The sequence below is a fragment of the Chiloscyllium punctatum genome, chromosome 25, assembly GCF_047496795.1.
Source record: "Chiloscyllium punctatum isolate Juve2018m chromosome 25, sChiPun1.3, whole genome shotgun sequence".
NCBI classification, from domain to species: domain Eukaryota; kingdom Metazoa; phylum Chordata; class Chondrichthyes; order Orectolobiformes; family Hemiscylliidae; genus Chiloscyllium; species Chiloscyllium punctatum.
Window position 1 is genome coordinate 35,211,738 of NC_092763.1, and position 21,210 is coordinate 35,232,947.

The following is a 21,210-nucleotide window of genomic DNA, read 5'->3' on the forward strand; positions in this document are numbered from 1 at the left end:
CCCGAAATGCTAACTCTGCTTTCTGTTCACAGATGCTGCCAGACCTCAGTGTTTTTTCCAGTGAATTCTGTTTTTGTTTGTAAATTGTGGGTAAGTTTTTAAAAGTTATTCATTCATTGGAAGTGGGCATCACTGGCTGAGCAAGTATTTATTGTCCATCCTAGTTGCTCTTGAGAAGGTGATGGTGAGTGCCCTCTTGAACCACTGTAGTCCATTTGGCATATGTGGACTCACAATCCTGCTGGACAGTGAGTTCCAGCATTTTACACAACAATGTTGAAGGCACGGTGTTATATTTACAGGTCAGGATGATGTGAGGCTTGGCGAGGAACTTGCAGGTGGTGGTGTTCCCATGTAGCTGCTGCCACTGTCCTTTTGAGATTGTAGTGGTCATAGGTTTGGAAGGTGCTCTCTATTGGAACTTAGGTGAATTTCTGCAATGAATCTTGTAAATGGTACACACTACCAGTACTGTACATCTGTGGTTGATGAAGTTAATGTTCGTGGATTTCGTGTCTAGTAAGAGAGCTGTTTTCTCTTGTATAGTGTCAAGTTTCTTGAGTGTTGTTGGAGCTTCATTCGTCCAGAAAAGTAGAGAGTATTCCATCGCACTCCTGACTTGTGCCTTAGGGACAGGCTTTCTGGAGTCAGAAGCTGAGATTTTCGCTGCAGGATTCCTAGACACTCACATGCTCAATTATACAGCTATTCCAGTTCAATATCTGGTCAATGATAACCCTCAGGATATTGATGGTGGAGGTCTGAGCAATTGTAGTGCCATTAAAAGTCAAGGGGTGATGTTTAGATTCTATTGTTGGAGATTAGTTATTGCATAGCATTGTGTGGCACAAACATTACTTGTCACTTATCGGCCGAAGCCTAGGTATTGTCCAAGTTTTGCTGCATATGGACCGCTTCTGTATCTGAGGAGTCGTGGATGGGGCTGAACATTGCGCAATCATCAGCGAACATCCCCACTTCTTATAATGAAGGGAACATCATTGATGGAACTGTTGAAGATGGTTAGGCCGAGGATGCCAATCTGAGGAACTTCTGTAGAGGTGTCTTGGAGCTGAGATGATTGCCCTCCAACAACCACAATACACTTTATTCCAGATTTTATTGAATTCAAATTTCATGTTCTGCATTGGTGCTGGAATGGAGATCACCAGAACATTACTTGCTCAGGAGACAATACCACTCTGCTGTCACCTCCCCTTGAGGATGATTCATAATCCTTTTGCAAATGTAACTGGAGAAAATTATGTATTTGGCTGCACAGTAAAACCTTCATAGTTGTATTGCAATTAGTTTGTTAATTATAATTATTCAGTCAAAATGGCACTATACATATACACACAGTGATGTCACTTGGATCTTGTGGCAACGTGCATTTCATCTCTATAACAACTTTAACATTAAATGTCCCAAGGCAATTTATTGATGTGAAAAAAATCACTCCCAAAGTAAATATTGGGAAACATAATCAAAAGCCTGGAGAAAGAGAACAGCTTTGTTTTTCCTGATGATTATCTAAAACAACATTGTAGAATAAGTCAAAGCATCTCCTGGTTTCATATACCTATCTCAGGAGATGGTAAGATCTCACTGTGGGTTAACGGCACAAGATGGTATTGGTCACCCTAGACATAGATCCCAGGTGGTTGCAGGGGGCTATCCAATGCTGAGGTGAGCTGTAAAAGGCATGCCTTGTTTAACTAGGACAGCACATCCCCCATGAAACCCAATGTTCCTTACATTCCATTCCCTCAGTTCATCTCTGTGACCCCAGGTATCTTTCATAGCCACTCAGTGGACTATGCCATGTAGTAACATTGGGAATTGCTTTAAAAATCGTTGGAAAACCAGTAAACCTCTCGCAATCTACAGAAATCCTGAATTTAAACTGACAATTATAGATACTGAGCAAAAGCTGAAGGGAGAAGTAAGGATTGAAAAGGGAATTTTTATTTTTACTTTTTTTGATCCAGTGATACTTGCTTCCTGGGAAAATTGCTGTGAGGGATGTGAACACTTACACAATGCTGGTCAATTTAAGGTCAACTCAATCTTTTCAAGGCAGATTCATATAATGAATCAGTGCATTAAAAATCTATCTAATTACATTTTTAAGATGTCAAGACATTTTATACTTTTAAAATGTTCCTGACTTCTCAATCAGTGAATGAGTGTCAAAGAAATACACACGTAGTGGAAAACAATGTGTAAAGAAATCTCTTTTTTTTTCTTGATTTAAAATGAGGAACCCAATCTCAAAGGAGCAAGTATGCACTTTGCACAGGAGGCAATCCTAATATGCAAAAAAGCCAGAGGAAAATAGTGGTTGTATTGTGGAGGAAAATTAGATATCTTTCCAAAAAAATCAACACAATCAGCGACCCATTGAAATGCACATCTGAAACCAAACAAAATTTCAGATGCCCGAAAGGAAGGCTGGATGAGGATTAAAGAAGGTGAAAAGGCATGAAATAATTTATAATCAAAGACAGGATTTTAAAGTTAATACGTTGTAGAATAGGAAGCCTGTGAATGTTGAAAAGGGACAGCAGGTAACAATTGGGTAACAAAGTGTGAGTAAGATCTGAGAAAAGTGGAGATTAGAGTTAGAAATGGAGGTTTCTTTTAGAGCCAGCATCCTTACAGTATGTTCTGAGTAGCAGAAGGTTTTACCTTTGTTCACACACTAACAATCTTTAACAAATAAGGACAAAAAGTTATAGTAAAGGCCACAAGGATCACTAAGGCCACTGTGTTCCATGGAACTGATGTCAAAGAACTACCTAGCATCATATGTACCTTATTATCAATGCAGCATTTAGGAAAATTTAAGTTTTGTTCCCGAAAGGGGAAGTTGGAAAAGGGGGCAGTGAGTATTCTTACATCTTGACTAATTGTCCTGTATCCATTAGCTCGTAATAGAAGAGACATAATGTAAACTAACAGCCCTATAAATTAAGTATATCGACAAGTGCTCAATTGAGAGCTAGTCGTCATCAAATGGCAGCTGCCTTTGAATGGATGACGGACCAAAAGAGGAAAGGCCAGGGGAGGGTTCCTTAGTTTTTCAGCTAAACAGCAGGATGCTCCTTTCTCAACTTTCATCAGGTTGACACACTGTACCAACTGTCTGTTCATCAGTGAGCCATCTTCAATTGTCACAGGTCATATGTTTTTCATCTCATCGTATATTCTAAACTGTAGCTTTTTAACAAAATAAACTGCAAAAGATTCTCATGAATAGTAAGCTCTCTGTATTAGATAACTGTTGTCCTGAGCCTTAAAATCTTACATTAGAAAATGAGCATGAAGATGACAAAACATGGGCAGGGATTTAGTAAGGAACAACAGATGGTCATTTAGCGCCTCACATCTGTTGCTTCAACATATGGATTGTGGCTCATTGAGATAATGCCTGATAGCAATATACATTGCTCCTAAACACAGGAGTCTTATTCAACTTGAAATATTACCTCTGTTTTGCTTTCTTTGCAAATATTACCAGACTTGTTGAACAGTGCTCATATTCTAAGGGGGTGATGAGCAAATTTGTTACCAAAAGCCCATGAAACTTTAAATCATAGGGTGACCAACTGGATAAAAGTTAGAATTGACAAAACCGGGTAAGGAATTACTCCTCCAAACACTGATTAGATCCCTGTTTTACTGGCTTCTGATAGGTTTACTAGCAAGCTAATCAACAACAAATAAGCAGTTAGAAAATTGGATATCAGTGAGGGAACCACTAGAAGAGCCTTTTGCCAAGACGGGAGAGGTTATAGAGGTGCATTTTGCTGGGGTTGATGCCGTCAGCCTCTGCTGAGACAGGAGGCGACTACAAGATTGGGTAGAGTGAGAACAGAAGTAGGTGGGGGGGAGGGGAAAGGGAAAGGGAGAGGGAGTACAGTGAGGCTAAAGTGAGAAAGAGGGCAAGGGAAACAAAGGAGGGAGAACAGTTCCATAAAGGAACACACTGCTAATTGGATCCAGGAAGATGTGAAATCACTAAAACAATGAATTCCCTGACATAAGTGTGAAATCTTTAGGCTGCATAAGTTTGGAAGAGATTTTCATTTTACTTTTACAATTACACTATTCTCATGTTAGTACACTATTCATCCTTCAAAGTGAATCAGGTTTTAAGCACTCAAATGTTTCCAAATAAACCCCATTAATCTATTGTTTTCAATCAACAAGATAGAATCATTCTGTTAAATATAATACAAAGAACGAGTTGAGCAAACATATTTTATTTGGCAGCAACATCATCCTGAAGATATGTGCTTGCTTTTAAGTAGCTTTAACACTACTCTCAAGTCAGCCACTGAGAAGCATGTGATCCCAGCCTGCAGGCATCTTGCCTCAATATTTGTATTCTTCCTCATAGAGAGAGAAGTATGATCATTCTCTTCCTGAGACTGTGCCATGTGGCAAACTGAACAATTAAGATTCCCATTTTACCAGTTCACAGTGGAGCACAATAAAGCAAAACATCACAACCCAAAGCCAAAACACCTGAGACAGATCTTCCCCTAATGAGATATATACCATTGTGATGTTTTTTGTAGTCATGGATCCTGTGCAATTGTATTCAAATTTGTCTTTTTTTTTGGATTCAAAAACATGATTTCTAAGCTAAGCCCTAACCTCATTTACTCACGATTCCCATGTCCCTTAATTTCCTGTTCTTATACAAACATCAAGGGAAATCTTACAGTAGGACAATAATTCCTTTATGTTGTATCTTTCTTTTTCCTGATTATGAGGCTGTAACCATGTATTCAGGAATATGGTGGACGTGACTCAAAATGTAATTGAATTTAACGTCAGTTATTGTTCTATAAAATTTCAGTTTAAACTGATGTGATCACAGGTTTATTTGTTAATTCTAAAAAATCATGAAAGCACCAAAATATGTTGCCCCCTCATTAACATCTACAGCACTTGCATTTGTTACTTTTATGAATAGTTTGTCCCCTTGCTGCAGTTCAAAGAGGGCTCCTTGAAAACTTGTATATGCATCAAACGTGTACTCTTTTGACCAACATTTCGTGGAAATAGCTTTTGTTAGAAGAATAGGATTGTAATAATTCATGGACTTCTTGTAAAGATACTGCAGAAACAGATTGTACTGTTGATCTTCTCCATCTGGTTCCGGTATATGCCAGAAATAAACATGGGAGTAGACGTAGTAGATACCGTTTCTTGGAATGGTAATTTCTCCATGATGGTATTTTATACCACCTTGGTGCACTGCATATCCTTTTACATTGTTCCAGTAAAGGATATCCTGTCCATCTCCATGAGCAAAATCAGGTGGCACTGCCAAGGAAGTTTCAAAAGAAGGAATTAAATACATTTTTAACAAGGATATCAGTCATATTCTGTGACATAGTTCATAACAGATACTAAATCTTTAAAAGGGCAATAGCATTGTATCATATAACAATGGCCTGCAATTTGCTGTTAGTAGCAAAGGAAGAGCTTTCACTGTTCACCTTGTGTACCTTTGCCCAGACATTTGGCTAGTTTGTCTGTGGTTTATCTCATCCTTAGGTGGGACACAAGCATGTCACAGAAATTCCCAGGCTTCTTGTCAATCTTTCTCTGTAGCAATAGAACATCAATCTAGACAAATACGCCTGGGTGCAGAATGATTAGTGCATCCAACGCATGCCTGTTTGAAACATTTAATCAGAAGACTTCTTTAAAGAGTCATCAACAATGAAGAATACCAAATTGCAGAACTTGGATTTTTAATTCTGGATTGGGAAAGCAGTTATAATGCAGTTGTTGAAGATGAAAGAGTCACACAGTATTAAACTTCAAGTGGTATGCAATTTATAGAGGATAGATAAGTAGTTTTAATGTAATCCTCTTTCCATTCTCAACTGTTACTTTTACTTTTATTTTACTTTTATTTAGAATTTGTGTGTTTTCTGAAATATGGAGAGCTATGGAAATCAACTGTGATGAAAAGTACGTGTCAGTATTTTACTGTTGTTAATGGACATCAACAGTATTAGGGCCTGCAGCTTTGCAAGGCACTTTTACCCGGTAGGAAAAGCAAGTGAATATTAAAGATTCGACAACAGAGTCCAACTGCCATGTTCAAATAGGAGGTGTTTACAATCCTTAGGTAGCAGGGTGGAACATTATTATCCTCTGCATGTGACCACCAAAGACAAAGTACAGTCAATGGCCCTTTTGTGGTGGAATGATAGTCTCCCTACCCCTGTACCAAGAGACCCAGGTTCATGTCTCACCTGCTTCAGAGGGGTGCAATTACGCCTCTGAACAGATTTAATTTTTAAAAAAATAACCTTTTTAATCAAAGTAGAGACAACCTATTGAATATTGTTGTGAAACCCATTACAAGTAATAGCAATGTTCAAAGAAAGAACTTAACTCAAATGAGAAATGACAGTGTTGCAGATCTCAGGTTAAACAAGGGCATTAGGGTCTTTCACTTGGTACTTGGAGCAATGCTTACGTCTCCTTTGGGCCTACAGAGAGTAATTCGTGCTCAGGTCGCCCTTACTCCAATTTTAATAAAGACCATCTCCTGAACCAGTTTTTAAACATTTTTTTTACTGTTCACTGCAACCATCCTTATGGTATTTCTAAGTGAAAGTGTAAATAAAGTGCCAATGGTATGCCAAACTCTCAAAGAATTTTCAGAAATAAGGCTCAGCTAAAGCTAAAAGAAAAAAAAAATACATATCATCACTCTAACTTCAAAGTCAGCATCCAGAAGTGAAAAGGCAACATGGAATATCATTATGTCACTTTCTCTATAACATTATAATGGATATTTTTAAATATTAAGAAATGTTACAACTCAGACACTACTGACTCTTAATGTTGCAGTATGTTTAATAATTATTAAACTACATACAGGAAAGCTGCCTGAAAATAAGATGGTGAACACCATATTTGATTTGTTCTGAACTCAGAGTGTAGAAAACAAAACATTGAGCTGTTATTCTTTTGGTTGAGAAATATTTACATTTTTACCATGAGAATAATGCACAAGAATTTGCTTACCATTTTTTAGAGGCTTGTTTCTGTGCTGTCCAGTTAAATGGATAGCTGGTTTTTCAGGACCCAGGGATGTTACATTGTGTGCTAAAAAGGAATGAAAAGTGCTTAAATGTTTTTTAAATTTTCCTTCACTAAAAAGTCACTGAGTCTGGATGCATTAACATGATACAATTACAATGGAAATGTTTCACAAGTCTTACAAATAGATTAACTTTTTTTTACTCCCTTTTCATAATATGGGGAACAAATAGTGGGATGCCTCTGGTAAGTAAGGCACTTCCAAACATAGATGAAGTAGTGAACATTGACCCAGTCCTGCTGTTAAGCATGCTCTGTCAGTTTGTTCACACTGGCAGAAACAAACAGATGCAGCCCAGGCTTCTCCAATCTAATAAATTTCTACAATGTACATCTCAAACAGAGTGCCTGACAGTCTACTGGACATCTTAAAAATTATCATGAACCATCATGTCTCTACTTCCGTAAACCTCACCTTTCAATTCCTTGTATATTAAGTTCCTCACATCAGATTGCAGACGCTGAAAAATAACGAAATAAAATGAACACTTTAAGGATACATTTCAATTCCAAAGAATACACATACAAATTGTAAAACTATTTGTTTCAACCTCTTAAATAATTAACTGCCTGCTCAGGTGGCATTGAACTAAAGGTATTGAACTTGGTTCTCTTCACTCATGTAACAATATAAAATAGCTTTACCTTGGTGGAAAATTTTGTTCATCATGTTATTCTGGCAACATGACTGTACCATATTTAATTGATGAATACACATAGGTCACTTTCACAGTAACACTGAAAGAATGACAATATCTTTACAAGTCAGATGGTGAATGACTTGGAGAGGACGTTATACATTAGAGGTTTTCCTGTATCTGATGCCCATGTTCTTCTATATAGTAGTGGTCATGGGTTTGGAAGATCAATCAAAGCAGCTTTTGTGAATTTGTTTGAATGTGGTGCAAATCAAATAGGCTGGTTTGTCTGAGATGGTATGACGATTCTTGAGTGTTATTCAGGCAAGTGGGGAGTAATCCATCACACTCCTGAGCTTTGCTTTTTAAATGGTCGCAGGTTCTCCGAATCACGAAATGACTTACTCAATATAGAAATCCAAGCCTCAGACCTGATCTTTTAGTCTTTGTATTTATGTGACTAGTCTAGTTCACCTTCTGGTCAATGATAATGTGCAGCATATTGATAGTGAGGGATTCAATAATGATAACAGCATTCAATGTCAAGGGGCGGTGGTGTGATTCTCTCTTATTGGAGATGCTAATTGCCTAGCACGTGTGACATGAATGTTTCTTACCACTTGTAAACCCAGGCCTGGATACTGTCCAGGTGTGGCTGCATTTAGACATGGACTACTTCAGTATCTGAGGAGTTATGAATGGTCTTAACATTGCACAGTGGATATTCCCACTTTTGACCTTACAATGGAGGCAAGATCAGTGGAAACGCAGGCAAATATGGTTGACTCCAGGGCACTTCTCTGAGGAAATCTTGCAGGAATGCCCTGAAGCTGAGACCACTGACCTTCAATATCCACAATCGTCTTACTCTAGGTAGATATGGGAGTTTTCCCCCAGATTCCCATTGACTCTAATTTTGCTCAGGCTTGTTGTTGGCAGACTTCATCTAATAAGACCTTGATGTTGAGTGTGGTCTCTCTCACCTCCTACAGGTAGTTCCTTTGTCCATGTCTGAAGCAGGACTGCAATGACATCAGGGACTGTGGCCCTGGTAAAACCCAAATTGAGCATTACTGGGCAGGCTATTGCTAAGCAAGTGGTGCAAAATGGCATTGTTGATGACACCTTCCATTATTTTTCTGATAACCAAGAGTAGATTGATAGAGAGATAACTGACTGCTTTTAATTTGGCCTGCTTTCTCAGACAAAACATACAAGGGCAAATTTCCATATTATCTGGTAGGTAATATGGAAATTTCTGGATTTGGAAGTAAGACCTTGGCTCCAAAGGCTTCATAGATCAGCAGCTCAGCAAAACGTACAGGTAAGCTCAAGGGAAATCCTTTTAACTTTCCTTTGTAGTTTTACAGCTGTTAAGATAGCAGTTAGGGCAGTTGCATGTTTCTCCTGGGAGTTCAAGGAGACTTCCTTTGTCCCTGATGACTACACCTGGAAGTGCACCCAGCTGAGCTCCTAAGAGGCTGTGTTAGGGAACTGGATCTGGAGCTGATCATCTGAGATGCTGAGCACTTCATAGTAAGAGTTTGAGTGACGTGGTCACACCTAAGGTGCAGGCAGAGAGTAGCTGGGTGACCACCAGGAAAGGCAAAGGGAACAAGCAGAGAGTCAGGCCTCCCCTGTGGCCATTCCTGTCGAAAGCAAGTATACTTTTGGGTACTGTTGCTGGGTTGACCATTCATGGGAAAGTAGCAGTGGTAAGGTTGGTGGCACTACAACTGGCTCCGGGGCACAGCAGGAGAGGGTAAAAGTAAACAGGACCTTCGTGATAGGAGACTTAATAGTTAGGGAGACAAAGATAGCAGATTCTGTGACTGCAAATGGGAATCCAGGATAGTGTGCTGCTTCCCAGGTACCAGGGCCCAGCATGTCTCAGAGCAGCTGCAGAATGTTCTCAAGGGGGAGGGGGAGCAGCCAGGAGTTATTGTGCATGTTGGCACAAATGAAATAGATCGAAATAGGGATGAGGTCCTGCAGAGTGATTATAGGGAGCTAGGAAAAAGGTTAAAACTAGGACCTCGTTAGTGATAATCTCCAGATAATTTGCAGTGCCATGTGCTAGTGAGGGTAAGGACAGGAGGATACATCGCTAGTGAATTGGTGCAGGGGCAGGGATTCATATTTTTGGGTCATTGGGATCTTTTCTGGGGCAGAAGTGACCTGTTCAAGAGGGACAGGTTGCACGTGAAGCGGAGGGGGACCAATATCTTGGCAGCCAGGTTTGCGAGGGAGGATCTAAACTACATTGGCAGAGGGGTGGGGTCCTTAACAGCAGGAAGGCAAGTGCAAGGCTCGGTGGAGATACAGTAATCAGAAATAGTTAAGTTGAAGAGACGGGTCAGGCTGGAACACCACAGGGAGCAAGGAATGCCTGTTGGATTAAATTGCATTTATCTCAATGCAAGAGGGCTGTCAGGTAAAGCTGATTAACTCAGGGCGTGGATAGGTACGTGGATCTGGGATATTATAGCATTACAGAAACATGGCTAAGGGAGGGACAGGACTTGCAGCTTAATGTGCCAGGTACATATGCTTTAGGCAAGACAGACATAGTGGTAGGAGGGGAGGGAGGGGGAGTTGCATCTCTGATTAAGGCAAGTATCACAATAGTAATCAGAGATGAAATAAATAAAGGATCATCCAGTGAGGCTTTGTGGGTGAAGCAAAGAAGTAAGAAGGGGATGGTGATGTTCTTGGGGTTGTACTATAGGACCCCAAATAGTCAATGGGAATTAGAGGAACAAATATGCAGAAAGATTGGGGAGACTTGCAGGAGCAATAGGGCCATTGTAGTGGGGAATTTAATTTTCCTAACATAGACTGGGACTTCCAGAGTGTTAAGGGCTTAGATGGGATAGAATTCATTAAGTGCACTCAGGAAAATTTTCTCAAGCCATATATAGAGGGTCCTACTCGGGAAGGGGCAAAACTCGACCTACTCTTGGGAAATAGGGCAGGACAGGTGATGCAGGTGACAGTGGGGGAGCACTTTGGGACCAGTGACCATAGTCCCATTCATTTTAAAATAGTTATGGAGGGGGACAAAACTTGTCCACAGGTTCAAGTTCTGAAATGGGGCAAGACAAATTTTGATGGAATTAGGAGCTTGCAGGGATTGATTGGAGTAGTTTGCTTGCAGGTAAAGGGACTCTGGCATGTAAAAGTGATATGGTTAGAGTTCAAGGTTAATACGTTCCTGTGAGGGCAAGGTTGGCAGGAATAGGAAACTCTGGATGACAAGACTTATTGAGGCTTTGACCAGAATAATGAAAGCATATTTCAGTACAGGCACCTTGGATTTGGGAATCCCTGTATGCAAAAAGGGAATACAGGAGGTTTACTGAATGAGGAAATCAGGACAATGAAAAGGGGGCACAAGGTAGACTTGTCTGAGAAGATTAGGGTGAATCCAACGAGGTTCTTTTAGAATATTAAAGGAAAAAGAATAACTAGAGAAAAGCCTGGGAATTATAGACCTGTAAGCTTAACATCTGTGGTGGGTAAGTTACTTGAGAGGTTTCTGAGGAATAAGATATACATGCATTTGGAAATACAGGGTTTGATTAGGAGTAGTCAGCATGGCTTTGTGTATGGGAGAGCATGCCTCACAAATTTGTTGGAAACTTTTGAAGAATTGACCAGGCAGATGGATGAGGGCAGGTAAGATCGCATGCAAAATGGATACAAAAATAACTTGATGGTCGGAAACAGAGAGTGGAAGGATGCTTGTCAGACTGGAGGCCTGTGACTAATGGAGTGCCTCAGGGGTCAATGCTGGACCCATTACTGTTTGATATCTATGAGAATGTACAAGGCATGACTGGAAAATTTGCTGATGACACTAAAATAGGTGGCATCATGGACAGTGAGGAAGGATATCAGAAAATGCAGAAGGACCTTGATCAGCTGGGGAAATGGGCCAAGAAATAGCAAATGGAGTTTAACATAGATAAGTGTGAGGTCTTGCATTTCAGAAAATCAAATCAAGATAGGAATTTCATGGTGAATGGTAGGGCCTTAAGGAGTGTAGTGGAACAAGAGGGACCTTGGAGTTCAGGTGCACAGTTCTCTGAAAATAGATTATAGGTATACAGGGCAGTGAAGAAGGCTTTCAGTACACTGGCCTTCATCAGTCAAGACATTGGGTATAGAAGTTGGAAAGTTATGTTGCAGCTGTACAGGATGTTGGTGAAGCTGCACTTGGAATATTGTGTTCAGTTTTGGTCACCTTATTATAGGAAGGATGTTATTAAAATGGAAAGACTACAGAAGAATTTTATAAGCATGTTGCCTGGACTCAATCTTCTGACCGAGAGGGAGAAGTTGGACAAGCTAGGACATTTTTCTTTACAGAGTATGAAACTGAGGGGGCACCTTAGAGAGGTGTATAAGATCTTGAGAGGCAGGGATAGGGTGAATGTACTCAGTCTTTTTCCCAGGTTTGAGGAATTGAGCACTAGAGGGCATCAGTTTAAGGTGAGAGGGGAAAGAATAAAAGGGAACCTGAGGGACAACAGAGGGTGATACGCATATGGAATGAGCTGCCAGTGGAAGTGGTTGAGGTGGGTACATTAACAACATTTAAAAGGCATTTGGACAAATACATGGATAGGAAAGGTATATGGGCCAAATGCAGGAAAGTGTATGGACATTTTTGTCAGCATGACCAGTTTGGGCCAAAGGACCTGTCTCCGTGCTGCAGGACTCTATGAATCTATGTACATTGACTTGAACTGCTTGGCTAAGGGCATGGCAAATCTTGGGGCATAAATTTTCAGGATTATTGTTGGAAAATTGTCATGACCCTAAGCCTTTGCAGTATGCTGGTCCTTCAGCCATTTCTTGATATAAAATGAACAGTATCAAATTGCCTCAAGACTGGCATCTCTAATGATAGAGACCTCTGGAGGAGGCCGTGATGGATCATTCACTCATCGCTTCCAGCTGAAGACTGTTGCAAATGCTTCTTCCTTATATGTTGCACTCAGCTCTCAAATCACTGGGGATATTTATGGTGTCTCCTCTTCCAGTGACTAGTTGAATTGTCCACAACTATTCATGAATGGTTGTGGCAGGACTTAGATCTAATCCATTGGCTGTGGAATCACTTAGTTCTGTCCATCATTTGCTGCTTATGTTGTGTGCAGCTTCACCAGATTGACACCATTGTTCCTGGGCATGTCGTCCTGCACTCTTCATTGAACCAGGATGAACACTTGGAGGTTTGACTATGTGATCTGGTGATCATACATCCCTCTGGAGAGGTACACATTGTTCTTTGTAGCATATGTTTGACAAGTTAGTTGTTTTGCGGCTAATTGCTGTCACTCAACATCACTATGCAATTACCACCATTAGAATTTACTTCCTTCCTGTCTTCATGTACGACTGATGTGTTTTCTGAGCTGGCTTTTGTTTCTCCTCAACACATCATGATCAAGAATGACATGATAAGTTATGAGCTGATAGTTTGTTTATTCTAGAAATCTTTATTGGTATCCAAATATTGGATTTCCAGTTCATACAGTTTGCTTAAAGTGCAGTTGTGGTAGTGGTCTACCTGCAAGCTCATCTTGTATCTCTTTTATTCTCCTCTGACTTTGAAGAAGAATATCTCATGTCTCAGAATGACAAGATCATTAATTTTGCCTTCGGAACATCAGTTGCGCAGAGCATGTTAATCCTTTTCCACTGATGTTACATGGAAATGCAACCTGGTAATACAAAAATCTTGCTTTGTTACTGACCACATAATTACTATACATTCATATGGGCAACGCACCATACATTCTGCATTAATATTTCAGTATGGTTGTGGGATGGCAGTGTAATATAGGTCACTTCTTACTTGCTACACATATTCTGGAATGGTCTGTCATTGTACTGTAGTCTACTGTCAGTGTAATCTATTCCAGGGCAGTAAATAGACTGAAAATAGCACTTTCTGGATTAGTGATGCTGGAAAAGCACAGCAGTTCAGGCAGCATCGGAGAAGCAGTAAAATCGATGTTTCGGGCAAAAGCCCTTCAGCACTTGCTGCAACTACACACCTGTGCATACTGGTAGTCATGTCGCTGTTGGAACATTGGTATCTACCATACTGATGATTTTGGGAAGACATGATAACCTTACTTATTGGCATTGTAGTGTGACTCCACAAATGCATAGAATTGGTGTTTCATTATATTCGGTGTGACTTTTGGGGGTTGTATCATCGAGTGTCAGATACTTCGGTACATATTGGCACTAAGCATACTGCAAGACATGTTTGCACTAGTTCCTGTGTCGATTTTAGTTTTTAAGGTGTATCATATTGCATTTTCAGGACAAATGACATTCATGATTAATAGCTTCTCATGATCTTACTATGTGGTGTGTGAGGTTAACAACTTTTTGAAAGTTACTTTTTGTAACTTTTGAAAGAACTTTATTGATGTTTTTGTGTTTAACATTTTTCTTGCTGTTAATGTTGTAGTTTTGCACTGTCTTGTTGGTCATCTGTATTTTGTTTTCGGGTCTGGCTAGGCCTTTGGAACCAGATCTCCAGCACATGCATGACTAGTGTCCCTTAGTGACACTTACTTTACAGATGAAGGAAAACTGGACCATTTTAGGTGGATATGAAAAACTGCATTGGTTACATACTTTATTGGTTTGGTACACTTTGCTGATCACTAAAATAGTGTTGGGTGCATGAAATCATCAAACTGTTGTTGGCTTAACATTACGGCTTCACTCGCGAATTTTGAGAAGATTTGAGAACCTCAGGTTGAGGTTCTGGATGTAAGTTTCAGCTTCATTCTTGCCATGTGGAAAACTGTTTTTTCTGTGTTTATTTTGTTACATATTCTTTTAGAAGAGCTTTGTACTTTAAACATTTAAATTACAGTCACTTTTTTAAAAGAGAGGGAAGTTTCTAATTTGAAAGAACTTCGATTTTAATTACAAAGATAGTAACTCTGTCTTCTGGCTGGTTAAATCCTAGCTACAGATTTTGCTGATTATCCAACTTTATTCATGTCCAGCAGCTTTGGTTGACCTTCAGTGTGTTTTCCAAATATCTACACCTTGAAATCTTGGACTTTATTTTAATAGACCGAGAGACACAACTGCTAACCATGATATACATTTTGTTTCCAGAAAAGTATATTTATCTGATGCAGTAATGCTAATGTTATCTATTGTGACATAAGAAACTGGAACATGGATAACATGGTATTAAATGATCCAAGATCTGTTCATTATCATTGACCAGAAAATGAACTGGAATAGCCATAAAAATATAGTAGTTCAGAATACTGCAGTGAGTAATGCACTCCAGTCTCCCCAAAGCCTATCCACCAACATTCCCTCTAAGCTGGATGACTGCACAATGCACAGCTTCTCCAATGTTCTGTGCATGGGATCCGCATCAGCACATCAATTGCAGCTTTGACTTCTAGTTCTGGATGTTGCTGCTATACATCACCCGAGAAGGCCCAAACAGCTGGTAAGAAAATTAGTGGAAACCCTGCTGTCCACCATCTACAAAGCACAAATCAAGAATACGATGGAATACTCCCCAGTTGTCTGTTGTTGGAGTGCTGCTCCAACAACACAAGAAGCTTGACATCATCCAGGACAAAGCAGCCTGTTTGTCAAATCTACAAACATCCAATCACTCCATCACCAACATTCAGTTGCCACAGTGTGTACTACCTACAAGATGCATTGCAAAAATTGACCAAAGATCCTTCGACAGCTCTTTTCAAAGCTATGACCGCTATCATCTAGAAGGTGAAAGGCAGCAGATAGATGGGATAACCAACCGTGCTATTCTCCCTCCAAGCCAATTACCATCCTGACTTGGAAATAACTTGTCGTTCCTTCAGTGTTGCTAAGTCAAAATCCTGGATTTCCCTCCCAAATAGGATTTTGGGCCTAAGTAGATTACATGGACTGCAGCAGTTTAAGAAGGCAACTCACCATCACCTTCTGAAGGGCAATTAGAGATTGGCATTAAATGCTGGTCCTGCCAGTGATCGCCTGTTTCTCCCATGAGTGAATAAAAAAATTACAGCTCACTAATATATACAAATATTATATTCACAGGCGCATCCATGTCTGGGCTAACGTTAAGATATTTGGTTACAGAGAGGAGTAACATGCTTCTTTAGCTTATCAACTTTAACTGGCCACATGTACATGGAGTCTGAGATCTTTAGACCTTCAGGTCACATACTATGATACAGTGATGATATCATGCATATGTTATTTAAAGGTATACGTATATGCCATGTGTCTTAAAGGTACATTCACTGTGAGAGACAACAGATCGATTGCAAAGTATTGCGAACTGGTTGCTAATTCAACTTCACCACTACTAAAAATTTGACCAATACTCTCTAACAATTAACTATTTTCTAATTATTCTATAATGCTATCATCATCCACATTCATAAACTTCAATTTTATTCAAAGCTCTGTCAGCTTATTCTGCCTTTGATTGTCTTACCTATTCACCAGTACTGTTCTCATCGATGTAAGTAGTTTTCCTGTCCAAAAATATCCACCGGAAGTTAAAACTCCAGGTAATCCATACAAATACCTGAATTCTGTGTCCTAACATACAACCTCCCTCATACATCCACTCTTGAAGATCCTCAGACTGAAAAATTTGGAAGATTGATTTATTATCTCACCCCATTTTATTTTGCAGAGTCCTAATGTTATTTCTATACTCCTCTGAATCCAGTCTCTGTTGCTCCCTATATCACCAGCAGGTAACCTTCAGTTACTTCCATCCTACTCTCTGAGATTCCCCAATGCTCTCAATCTCACTTTTAGCAACCTTTTGAAAACTCATCTCTTTCAGCAGTTTTTCTCATTTACTTTTTAGTCTTCACTACCAGCATCTTTTCCTTATCAAGTTGGAAAAGGCCTTCTTTCATCACAGGTCCAAAATAAATAACTTTTCATTGTTCTCTTGAACTTTAATTTTTCCTGTTAATTTAGCCATTTCTTCAGCATAAACTACATTCATTTAATACAAGGAGACTAAATAGATAAATATTTATTTTTTTGTAAATGTTCAAAAAGGCCAGGGCTCTAGGTGGGGCAAATTGGGTTGGGATATCTGGTCGACATGGATGAGTTGGACCAAAGGGTCTGTTTCTGGGCTGTACATCTCTATGACTCTAAAAAAATTAGGATGAAAATCAGTAGAATATTTACCTGGTTAATCAGAAAGTTAACATTCTTGATCCATCTGTCACACATAAAATCTTCAATGGTCATGTCATTATCTCTTAAATTATCGATGTAGGAATTCAAGTACTGGAGACATCGTTCTGGATAGTTATCAGAATTTAATTTCTGTTGCATCTGGTTATGACAAAGACAGAATTATTAAATTTCTGTGCTCAACTTTGTTATGATTTTCCTTTTGCCTCCTCCAAAGACAGTAGTGGCTGGTGCTGTGAAGTATTGATAACCCAGGATATCACAGAACAGCTGCAGAATATTCTTCTGTGGTTTGGAGAAAAGTGAGAGGTTGTGGTCACATTGGTATTAATAATGTTAGGTTGGAAGGGGAATGTAGTCCTGCAATTAGCAGGTAGGACCTCTAAAAGTAGTAATTTCTGGATTACTCCAAAGTTCCCTGTGCAATTGACTATAAAATTGAAAGAAAAACAAAATGAATGAATGAAAACAAGGCTGGAGTGATGGTGCAGTAGAGAGGGCTTTAGAAGCCTGGGACACTGGAATGGACTCTGGAAAGCTAGCAGCTGTACAAGTCAGAGCTGAAAAATGTGTTGCTGGAAAAGCGCAGTAGGTCAGGCAGCATCCAAGGAGCAGGAGAATCGACGTTTCGGGCATAAGCCCTTCTTCAGGAATGAAGAAGGGCTTACGCCCGAAAAGTCGATTCTCCTGCTCCTTGGATGCTGCCTGACCTACTGCGCTTTTCCAGCAACACATTTTTCAGCTCTAATCTCCAGCATCTGCAGTCCTCACTTTCTCCTAGCTGTACAAGTCAGACGGCTTGCAACCAGGACACAGCCGAATTTGAAGTCTTTCTGGATTTTATTGTGCTACTGGGGAGGGTTTAACCTAACTCAGCAGGGGTGTGTGAAGGGTGTAGAGGAACAAATCTTAAAGGAAATTATCGAGGTGTAAATAACATTGTAGTTATAAACAGGGTCTTTACTTACTCTATATAGTCTTGGTTAAAAATCACACAACACCAGGTGACAGTCCAACAGATTTATTTGCAAGTACAAGCTTTCAGATCGCTGCTCCTTCATCGCTCTGAAAACCTGTACTTCCAAATAAACCTGTTGGACTATCACCTGGTGTTGTGTGATTTATTTTTTAAAACTTTGAACCCCAGTCCAATACCGGCACCTCCACATCATATACAGTCTTGGATAGTGGTAGTGTCAAGGGCAGTGAGGGGCAAGCATTCTCATATAATGTGCAAAAGAATCTCCTACAGCAGTTTGTGTCCAACCCAGCAAGATAGGAGGCACAACTGAACCATCCTTTAGAATGAGGTGATCCAAGTAGACCAAGTGTCATTTAAGGGTCGTGCTGATTGTGGCATAAGATTGAGGATGATGATGGAAAACAGCATTCAATCACCTGACAGAGAGTACACTTAATGGGACAAGAATAGAGCTGAGCCAGATAGACTGAAACCAAAAGTTGGTAGAAAAAGCAAGAACTGAACAATATTTTCAAAGTGGACATACTGAGCACATTCCTCAAAAGGGAAAATTAGGACAAACAAACCTGAATATCCTGGTTGATAAGGAGATAGAAAGTAGATTAAAGAAAAGGTTTGCTAATGATAGTGCCGGGTAGTCAATACAATTGAGAACCAAGTTGACTACAGGCCATACGGAAGGAAGATGAAAAAGCAAATGCGAAAAGCAAAAGCAAATGAGAAAAGACTGGTAGCTAACATGAAGGGAAATCCCAAAGTCTTTTATAAGCATATTAATTGTAAAAATATGGTAAAATGAGTGGGGCCAATTAGGGACCAAAATGGGGATTTGCATATGGAGATAAGAGCCAAGGCTGCGGTATATAATAGTACTTTTGCATCTGTCCTTACCTGGCAGACCAAGGTGATGGAGGAGCTAACTTAGTCACAATGATGACATGAAAAGTGAAGCAAGTTTAAGTTCTTCAACTGACATACCAATCAGTGCTGATTTTTAAAATGCCTGGACAGGACCATCAAAGAAATTATTCCAACATTAAATGGGATTGCATGGGCATGTTGAAAAACTATGATTTTGGAAGATTGTGATGTTTTGTCCAGTTGTTTTTGTAGAATTGATCGCATGTGGGTTCATTTTAACATAGGTGCTGTCCCTGTACAAATTTCAATATACATAGCTTTTAGAATTGAGTGTGGGTGTATGGATTTCATTGTACATCAATGGAAATTGCACATATATGCTTATGCAGAATTTCTGTACACAGCAACTGATTCGGTGTAAATTTCGATGTAAAGACGAGTAATAACGCAAGGACATTAACGTTCGCGAAGAGCTACTTAAAACCTGCAGAAAGTAATGTTCAGCTTGAAACTGAATGTACCTATACCAGTTACAATTAAACCTGTGTCATAAGTTGAAACTGTACCTACGTGACTTTCAGGACAGAGGGAGAACGGCTTTATGTAAAATAATTTCTTCTGTAACTCGGTCTGATGAAGGCTGTGTCTGCACTCAAAGTTCAATCTGTTTTCTCCCCCCTCTCTCTGTACAGATGTTGCCATTCCTGCTGAATTTCTACCACACTTTTGTGTTTTTATTTCAGATTTCCACCATCTGCAGTTCTTTATTTCTATTTCATTGTAATGGTTGTTTGTACACGAATGTGATGGTGGAGTTGAAGAACTGTGCTGACAATAACAGGGCGGATATGGACTCAGGATTCAGAATTCCCCGAACCCCACCTATTTTGAGAGGCGGCTGAACTAAAATTGACATGGCGCATTCGAGAAGTTGCTGCTTTCGTTTTCCATAAGTTCTAGTCTTTAATTCAATCCTCTACATACACTTCTTAGTTGTACAAACTAATGGATTCCAGACTTCCATAAACACAATGAAGCAGTTACAAATTGCAACATTTTTTAAAAAAATAAAAGTACTGTTGCCGGACAGTGCTGAAAGTTTCTTGCGCGACAACCTCTTGTTTTGACGATTTTATGCAACCCTAAATTGTTCATATTGCACGGGGCTAGCTTAAAGTTGTCAGCCATTCTGTATTTAACACTGTCCGGGGGAACAGCAGTTTCTTATATAAATAAACTTCGCATCCCGTCTGTGTATTGGATCTATTTTACAAACAGTTGGTACTGTTCTTACCTGGTCAATCTGATCAGTGAAGTAACAGAAAAAGTAGCAAGTGACACACATTTCTGCAATGGCTGTAAATCCCAACAAGAGCGTAACGATGTGCCATTTTCTCTTTTCGACAGCCGTGCACTTTTCCTCCAGTTTTTGATAACTGTAATCCGTCGGAGGCGAGGACATTTTTGTTGAACTTGGGTAGGGACCTTCCAGCAGGTTGCCTGCAATCCACTGAAACTGTGGCAAACAAAGGCCAAGCGTTTCTGCGCCGAGTGACGTTAAAGACTGGGAGTGGAACCACAGACACTGTTTCCTGGGGGTTGCCTCATTCCCATAAAGCCAGTCCTTTGTTCCTTGGAGACTGTTGTTATTTATCAACGCGTTTAAAGTGATTCCGAAAGCTAGCAGAGAAAATCTAGTTAAACTCAGGGTAATTTTCAGAGAAAAAGCACTATGAACTTTTTCCAAAATTAGAAATCCGGATTTAAAATAGCTTTTGAAACAAATAATAAAAGCAAAGTCCCACAGATAATGAAGATCTGAGATAAAAGTAGTGCTGGAGAAACGTAGCAGGTCTGGCAGCATCTGTGGAGAGAGAAACCTTTAATGTTTCGAGACCAGTGACATTCTACTGACACTGTATCTTAATTTCTGTCCACAAAAAGGACACATCCAAAATGGCCAATTATTGCTTTCTCAGTCTACTCTCAATTGTGAGCAAAGTGATGGGCCATGTCATTGATAATTTAGATCAGAGTGGTGCTGGAAAAGCACAGCAGGTCAGGCAGCATAGGAGCAGCAGGAGAATTTTACCTGCTGTGCTTTTCCAGCACCACTCTGATCTAAACTCCAGTTTCCAGCACCTGTAGTCCTCACTTTTGCCATGTCATTGATAGTGCTATCAAGGAGAATTTGCAAAGGAATCTGATGAAGAGTCATACTGGACTTGAAGCACTAACTTTATTTCTTTCTAGATGTTGTCAGATCTGTTGACTTTCTTCAGCATTCCTTGGTTCAGGCTGCCAGCACCCACGGTACATTGTCGTCCTGCAAAGAAACAGTTTGCACTT

The 21,210-nt window shown here is 39.8% G+C and overlaps 1 protein-coding gene across 2 annotated transcripts; it reads right to left on the minus strand.

Annotated features, from left to right (window-relative positions):
• Positions 1-4,252: 4,252 nt before the first annotated feature.
• LOC140495846 (tumor necrosis factor ligand superfamily member 10-like) lies at positions 4,253-20,448 on the minus strand. 2 transcript variants are annotated; one of them, XM_072595027.1, is made up of 5 exons: positions 20,156-20,444; positions 17,010-17,159; positions 7,556-7,601; positions 7,066-7,146; positions 4,253-5,340 (listed from the first exon to the last, which is right to left on the minus strand). In XM_072595027.1, exons 1-5 carry the CDS (start codon positions 20,321-20,323, stop codon positions 4,907-4,909), a joined length of 879 nt encoding a protein of 292 aa, XP_072451128.1. In that variant the 5' UTR covers positions 20,324-20,444; the 3' UTR covers positions 4,253-4,906. The 2 variants fall into 2 exon arrangements, with proteins under 2 accessions (XP_072451128.1, XP_072451129.1); XM_072595028.1 differs by lacking the exon at positions 17,010-17,159 and having other exon boundaries at positions 20,156-20,448.
• Positions 20,449-21,210: the final 762 nt, after the last annotated feature.

Coding starts and splice junctions, on each gene's coding strand:
- LOC140495846 (XM_072595027.1), bottom strand. CDS start 20,323: ATGTCCTCGCCTCCGACGGATTACAGTTATCAAAAACTGGAGGAAAAG. Junction 17,160..20,155: donor TCACTGATCAGATTGACCAG/GTAAGAACAGTA, acceptor TGTCATAACCAG/ATGCAACAGAAATTAAATTC. Junction 5,341..7,065: donor AAACAAGCCTCTAAAAAATG/GTAAGCAAATTC, acceptor CTTCCTTGGCAG/TGCCACCTGATTTTGCTCAT.